The sequence below is a fragment of the Eimeria acervulina genome, genomic scaffold (assembly GCF_000499425.1).
Source record: "Eimeria acervulina Houghton genomic scaffold, Eah_scaff466, whole genome shotgun sequence".
Classification (NCBI taxonomy): Eukaryota; Apicomplexa; class Conoidasida; order Eucoccidiorida; family Eimeriidae; genus Eimeria; species Eimeria acervulina.
In genome coordinates, this window is record NW_013547318.1 from 18,725 (window position 1) to 26,529 (window position 7,805).

Below are 7,805 nucleotides of genomic sequence, written 5' to 3' on the forward strand. Positions count from 1 at the left end.
TCAGACAGCTCTTTTCTGCTTAGGTGAATGGCGGTGCAGAGGACCTTCAGGTACCTGCAGCCTAAGTAAGATTGTGTTCTAACGTCTGAGAATAGGTTGGCGCAGCATTTGTTCCCAGCCCAACGTGCAGCGACCTCCAGCATTTGAGGAGCTTGCAAATATTCACCTTTTCCTTTGGGAAAGTTCCCGGAGCCTTTTCTGGATGATAGAGTGACAGAAGAAGAACGATCCGTTAATGTTGTTCGAGGCAGTCTGTTTCTTCTAGGGACCTCTGAAGGCCCACCTGGTTTAGTGTTTGTGTTTTAAAATCAAATGCGCATCTGCCGCAACGCTCCTTTTGAAGTACAACTGCAGATTTTATTGACTGCCAGTACTGTTCTGCGTAATTAGTACCCCTAGATGCATTTGAATTGTATTGTGTGCACGAGGATATTTTGGCTGGGAATCCCGTTTTGGCGTCGACCGACGCGTCGAATCTTGCCACCTTCCCAGCATAACTGTACTACTGGAGGTTAGCTGGGTTGTTGTTGCCCCGAGTGCAACGGAACGGAAGGCGATGAACTAGGAACAGCGATACAAGCGTCAGCTAATACCTATGCGCGAATATCCGCGTGCCGCCCCTGCGGCAGGCAATGAGCCAAAATGCAACAGCCCACGGACTCTTGTTTCTGCACCAGAGTTGGTGGAAGTCAGCCCGCTGATGCGATCATGCATTTTTGGGTTTAACACTCATGTGGCGGAACTTCCCTCTTCTGCTACGGATATTAAGGCCGAGGACTCGTCCCTTTTAATGTCTCAAGAAGGGGAAACAGCATCCGAAATGGCTGTGCGACGTGCTCTATTCGCTCACCTACCGGAGGAGCTTAAATGTAACACAAGTTTGGACGAGGGCGCCGGCACTAATGGGAGCAGGTCGCATGCCTTGCTTCGGACACCCTCCGCAGATGCACACCGTGAAGATCCTACTGCCTTGGCACAAGATGGGGGGTCTCCGCAGCAATTCAACGGAGTCCTTCCTTCTGAGTTGCGCGCCCGGTTGACGGCCTTGAGCCACGAAGTCGCCACACGACAGACAGATTGCAAGGAGTCCCGTTTTACTACGAGACCAGCATGCAGAAAGGGACGCCATGCCATCCGCAAGGCAGCGGTTGCAATGCATGCTGCACACCCTTTTGTGGAGTTGGAACATCGATTCAGTGGCTCCCCACGCAGCGCAACACCGCCGGCCACTCCCACCTGTGCGGATGACAAGACATCTGTGCTTCTGAGCCCATGCGACATCAGGGCTGCGAGTGATGCACGGAGCCCTAGGGAGTCTGAGGATGGTAGTGGGCCTGCCAAGGGAGCGCTGTTGCAGGCATTGGGCATGGCTATTCAAAAATTAGACGATGTAAGCAGCTGCACACGCCGAACTTGGGTGCATTACTTCAGGTGTCCACCTTGTCTCTGTGCAACTCCAGCTGGCAGTAGCTGCGTCGTAATGCAGTCTCAAAAGCAGTGCTTCTTGCGTGACTGTGACCTTGCCTTTTTCCTCTTCAGAATGGCACTGCAGACCCCCGCTGCTCTCCTGTTGGCGAATCATGCTTCGTAGTTCCGCCAGCTGCCTCATTGCCTTCCGCGGAAGGGGGGTGTGATGGTAGCCTACACGCCAGCGACGTCGCGGCTTCACTTGAGGTGTCAGACGTTGAAAAGGACGTTTCACCAGGAGCACCTTTCTTCTGTGGATCTACATTTGCGTTGCCTCACTTTGCGGATGGCTCTTGCCAGCAGACAGAGGATATTATTGAACCTGTACGAAGCTGGACTTCCATTGGGGACAAGCCGGCCACTACCGGAAGTGGTGGTGCTGGCGCAGTACGGGTAGGCATGTTGTGCAACACACAGAGTGGCAGTCGCAGACTACAGCGGATGAGCGTCAAGTTCTGCTCTTAGTAATGACCCTTTTTTGTCGTCGGTAGCGTAGCCACTTCTTGGGGTAGTTGTATGTTCGCCGCTTTGCGTTGCAGCTTCCACTGGATGCAGGAGGTGTATTTTCAGAAGTTCAGTTGACCATCCTCACACTAATCGAGGACCTTCATAGTGCGACATGCTGCTGTGCCGCTGCCTCGAACCCGGAACCGTGCAGTTGCTGTATCGGCGCGTCTGTCCTGCTGAAGAGCAAGTGGATGAACAATGCTGCGCTCACTTCAGTGCTACGGAATGCGGGGTTTTATGGGAAGGCAGCGTCGGCGCGAGAGTGCCCGGGAACGATATCTCAGCCGCACACAATTTTACGTGGTAGGAGCCCGTCTCCATTTCCTGCAAAGCGCTCACTTGCCGCTGGCCCTGACTCTGCAACATCCACTTCTGTTGATGAATGCCCAGCCCCGACTAGGTGCGCGGAGTCATCGCGGCGAATTGAAGGCCTTAGTTGGAATTCTTCCTCATGCCCAGACACCGTTTCAACGAGCTGTGTGAAGTATTTGACTTCGCCACGGACTTCTGCAAGGGCCACGGTCATGGATAGTGCTGAAGACAACGGGCACCTGCCCCCAGATGACTGCTATTCGGCTCATGAACGGCTTTGTAGCGGAACACCCACCAGACGTAGCGAAAAGGGCGCAAAGCATTCCGTTTTCCCCGCAGAAGCTCCAACATGCTCAGATGCATTAGCAGGATCGGGCATTAATTCTCCAAACGGCTCAGACAGCACGGATGGTATTCGGCCCACTAGCAAAGTGGGCGATGAGGGGCCTTCCGGCGGTAAAGAGGAACGAGAGGAGTCACTGCACCTTCTTTTCAGGCATCACGTTGCTGCTGTAACGTGTGCCGATCGGTTTGCAGAGCTCCTTCCCTATTCTCACATCTTCAGAGAGTGCGTAGGCACCTATCGCATGCCAGCAACTTTACCGGCACCGGCCCGTCACCTACTTGTGCAAGAACTACAGATGCTGCGTAGAGAACCTGATCGGCTTTTGATGCGTAATTCTTTTCAGTGGACGGAAGCAGCTGGAGCAGTATCATGCCTGGCTGATACAAAGTGCGGAGCTGCCGCTGATGCATTGCATTGCGAACGTATGGATATGGGTGCAAACGCATCTGGTCCGAACTCCAGCGGAGTGCGATCGGAGGGTCATTCTCATTCTCATGAAGATGGGAGCGCATTTCTAGCCTCAGCTGCTTTAACGGCAGCAGAGTCAGACACGGGACGGTATAGCAGCACATGGGCACCACCGCTGCCCCTGCTGGACCCTTCTGTCCTTCTTTGCGCCTCGGGAACAGAGTTGGCTGCCCAGAAGTCTGCGCTATTGAGGATACTGAGGATGCTGCGCTCGTTGGCGCCGACGTGGGCTGCACGTGACGACAATTTCGGGTTTCACTTCAAAGCGGCAATCGCGGCAAGATCACTGGATTCTTTAGAGCTGCAAAGCTATCGCGTTGTTTTCCAGTGTTTGTCTCCCTTCGATGCGAGGGAGTGGTCGCGCGACCAGCTCATGGAAGTCCTTAACGATCTCGACTGCATCCGTCTTGCCTACAGGCGTCGCCGGAATCTAAAGGCAAGCGTAGCGCGCGTCCAACGCCTGCTGGAGCAGCCTGATGTAGACCCGGCCGGAGAAGTGTGGCAAAGCACTGACGGTGCAGCGGGCCAGCGACATCAATGGGGTCCCAGCGGTGGTGTCTCAATTCAAACAGGTGACTTGGGGAACCCTCAAGGCCAACCGCGCGTTGTAGTGCGGGGTAGTCGAGATACCTATAGCGGCCAAGGTGCCCCAAATGCTTCAAGCCCAACGGGTTTGGGCCCAACCTCAGTAACTGCGAGGACGCAGCAAATGGGTGCATTCATGCAGCCAGTGTCGCTCCAGCAGCCGTCACCTACTAGTGGGGGGGGTAAAGCGCCACCCAGAACGGCTGGCCTTTCGGCCACTTGGCCCGGTGACAGAGAAGCCACAGCTTTCGTGGATGACGACGGTAGGCAGCTTCTCTTCTAATTGATAAGCATCTCGCCTGTACATTTGTGTGCGAAGAAATCCCCAAATTTACGTGTCAGATGGGCTTGGCTGCTGCAGCAGTGAAACGTTGTTGGCCACCTAGAGAATGGGTGGAAGCAGGGGATGTGTTGGACTTGTGAATTACTACACTTTTAGGGCATGCTGCTTTTGAAAGGACGAATGGACATGTGTTGCAATGGAATTTGTTATCTTTTGCAAGATAATTCTATTGTAGGTGCATGCTATTATTTAAACGCTCTGCTGTGGTGCAGGCTCTGCTGACATGCAGTCACTTTCTGCCGGAGGCGGAACATCTGGCGCCGCGAGCTCGGCGGTGTCCTCGGGTTTCGCTCGGAGGGGTCACTCGACAGGCTCAACAGTCGTTGCTCGGCGTAACGCTGCTGCGGTTTCCGATGCCACTGGCGGTGGAAAAGCTGGGAACAGCAGCCCGAACGACTGCCCAGTACGGCAACAATATGCCGTCCGGGCGGCGGAGCTGCCCAAAATAAAGGGAGTTTTTATTGGCAAAAAACATACTTGCTGGGTTGCGCAGTGGAATGATGCTAACGGTATGCTCTTGCACTTCACAACCCAGACATTACTTGCAGGTAGTTCTGGGTGCGTATTTGTCATCTTGTTGCCAGCTTTCATACTGCTTAAAGCGTACTGTTTGCGTTTTTCATATGCCCAAACTTTCCACAAGGGTTTGCAGCGGAGTTTCCTTAGTGGTCCGACTGCAGCTTTCGTGGTGTTTTTGATCTCGCCTCAGGCCAGCCTAGGCAAAGTTGTTTCAACATCAAACAGCACGGCTTTGAAAAGGCTCGACGCCTGGCTGTTCAGGCGAGGCAGACCCTTATGGGGATGGCTACATCTAAGCTCGCGAGCACTCCACCAACAGAAGCCCAGCGGGTGGCGGCACAACCTGTGTTGCCTGAAACCCCTGGCGGCCGCGAGACGCCTCCGGCGCAGACAAGATTGCCAGGTAGGGGTACTTCTGTAGGCACCTGCCTAAGTACAATAGTTTTCGCAGTGTGTCACCATGCAGGGCTATTACGCCACTGTGTAGTGGGGTTGGTCGGAGACAGTAGGGTATGAGATGCTGTTCTGGCAGTCTTATGCATGAGGGCCGCACGTCAGAGGCGCAAAGGTCCAGAGTTTGCTGTTAATTTTTTGTCAGATTTACTTTTCATGGGGGACGCCACTACAGCAATTGCGGAGGCACTCGGAAATCGCGGTATTCAAACACCCACGGCCGTGCTGCAGCCTTCATGTGCCAAGAGCAAACTCGAGGGTCTGAGTGCAACCAGCGAAGCGCAGGAAGTTCAGGGAGGCCATGATGCTTCTGCTGCGAGTGGAAGCGCCAATGTGCTTCGCAGCGTGAATCCTTCGCAGACAAAAGTAGCGCTTTCTGGGACAACAACTCCAAGGCACTCTCCACGAGGGGCGCCCCCGAGGCCGGCTTCTACCGGATTTCCATCGACGGAGTGTGTGGTGCCTCCTGTTCTACGAAAGCCAACAACACAGCAGCATACGTCAGGTAAGGAACAGATGCCAGTTCCTGCCTTAGCAGTCACCGGGTCGTCGGCGCAACAGCAGGTTTTGTTGCAACACCAGCTGCAACAACAGCTTGAAGATCAGCTTCAGCAGTTACAACAGCTCCAACAGCAGTTGTTGCAGCAGTCTTCCACCGCTCAAGAGACTCCAGGGAGGCAAGTTCCAACACTGGGATCTAGAGGTCCTCCGGTTCCCCCATACTTGAATTTAGGCGACAGCTCATCGTCAGCTCTGGCATTGGTGAGTTCGTTGTTAGGGGGTTCGGCTACGACATCTCTGCGACTGCCAGTTTTCAGTGATCCCCCGGGAGCCCCTCCTGCATTGCGCTGCCCAGAAGGACAGCAGCGACAGGCGGCTCCAAAAGCTGGAACCCTTGATTTGGCGAACGACCAACAAGTGGTCCTACATTGTGCGAAGGGTCCTCGCGGAGGCCCTGCGGTCCCCGCGACAGTTGGTGACACTGATGGGCTAGTCATTGCCCCCGTTGGCCCTGCAGAAACGCACGAAGATAACGGCGTACAATCTTGTTCAAAGCGGAAACAAAGATTATTGTGTGCGTCGAAACCCGGTAAACGCACATTGGCCTCATTGGCCAGGGAATTTCCATCCGTTGGGGGTGTTACCTACAACGTGAAAGGCGCATGCTGGGAGGTAGCGGTGAAAGGCCGTGATACTACGAAGATCTTTAGCACCAGAAAGTTTGGGGGCCTAGAGGCAGCTTATGGCGCAGCAGTCATGTGGAAACGCAAGGTAGACAGGGGTGAACAGGGTGATGATGATGTAGATGGGCCCGATGGACAAGAAGGTCCACCAGATGATGAATATCTGGATGAGGCCGAAGGGCTTGGAGGCAGCGCCTCCTCAGCAAAGTGGGAGGCCGGGTTAGAAGCAGACGAACCCTCGAGAAAGCGAGTTGTTTGTTCAAGGCCCGACCCTGTGGTGGGTTCTTTGGGAGTTGCCATGCAGCAGCAGCAATTTGGGCAGGCAGTGGTTTCGCCAACTATAAACATTACAGCAGTATTGGACAAGAATCATGGCGTTCAGCAGTTGTCCAGGGCACCCAGCGTTTGAGTTCATTTCCGAAGTAAAGCGCAATCTTGTGGTGTTCCTGGCACTTTGAAACGGCGCCGCCAGCCGTTAGACCGCTGCGGCGGCGGCACAACTTGTCGGACACACTAGAGGATAAGTGCTTGGGACTGCCGATTGGCAGTAAGCTAAGTAGAGCGCAGTTCTGTGCTCTCTCTGACGCTTTGAAACGACGCCTCCGGCCGCTAGACCGCTTTCGGATGCGGCACAACTTGTGAAACATACTAGATCTTGAGTGTTTCTTACTGCTGAGTGGCAGTCGGCTAGACAATGGTGTCGTTGCCCCGCAATAGCTAAGGTATGATGCAGGAGCCTTCTATGCCTCTAGCAATACAAGGTAGGGCTTGCAGCTTTTGGAGCGTTTCCAGTACTGCTAAACAACACACAACAATGCTCCCGGACGCTAGCAGTCCTTTCACAGGTCCTCCACCGGGTGTTCACAGCCGCACGCTGGGTTGATCCCACAACCATTAAAAAGCGGGCACGGCGGTGTGTTCGGCATTCACGACATATTTCCGAGAATATATTCAGCATTGATGGGTTCCCCAAAGGGGAGTAAAATGATAAGCCCCAACGACTGAACGACAACGGCAGTAAGTTGCGTATCGCCAGAGTCGGTAGGTGCAGACCTATTTCTGCAATTCACCAACAGCAAACAGGTCCCCCCAGAGACGGCACCTTCCCAATCCATGAAGGTTAAGCAGGTATGGCTTCGCTGTGTATGACAGTAGTAGAGTACGCAGGCACACCAACATGCGTATGAATTATATCTACATACAACTACTACAGCCGCTCCTGACGCTCAGCGTAAAGACAACCTCCGGAATATCCACAAAATCGTCCGCTGGCCGTAAGGTATGTAGCTTAAGGAATACCACATGTACGCAAGCCATTGCACACAAACAAAAAATACAATCACAAACCCGACCTTAAGGTAAATGCTCGACAACAAGGTTGCCACTAAACTGCCCACAAAAATGCAACTCGTCACCAGGCGTGATTTGTCAGCCATGTTCCGAAACTGCTGAATCGGACCAACAAGAAAAGAGGTCCCCGCCAATCCAATTATGTTCCCAATGGTGTACGTGACCGCAAATTTATTGTTTTTCCCCAGCAACATGTCATTGAATGAGCCTGAGTGAAAACACCAAACGCCTCCCGTAAAACAAAATGAGCCACGCCACCCCCCCCTCCCAC

The 7,805-nt window shown here is 53.7% G+C and overlaps 1 protein-coding gene across 1 annotated transcript; it reads left to right on the forward strand.

Annotated features, from left to right (window-relative positions):
• Positions 1-595: 595 nt before the first annotated feature.
• Positions 596-6,593, forward strand: EAH_00039510 (hypothetical protein, conserved; the record flags this gene model as incomplete). Its single annotated transcript, XM_013391941.1, has 6 exons — positions 596-1,390; positions 1,540-1,860; positions 2,007-3,948; positions 4,241-4,537; positions 4,738-4,950; positions 5,146-6,593. The coding sequence occupies 6 exons, from the start codon at positions 596-598 to the stop codon at positions 6,591-6,593; spliced, it is 5,016 nt and encodes a 1,671-aa protein (XP_013247395.1).
• Between the last annotated feature and the right edge of the window lie 1,212 nt (positions 6,594-7,805).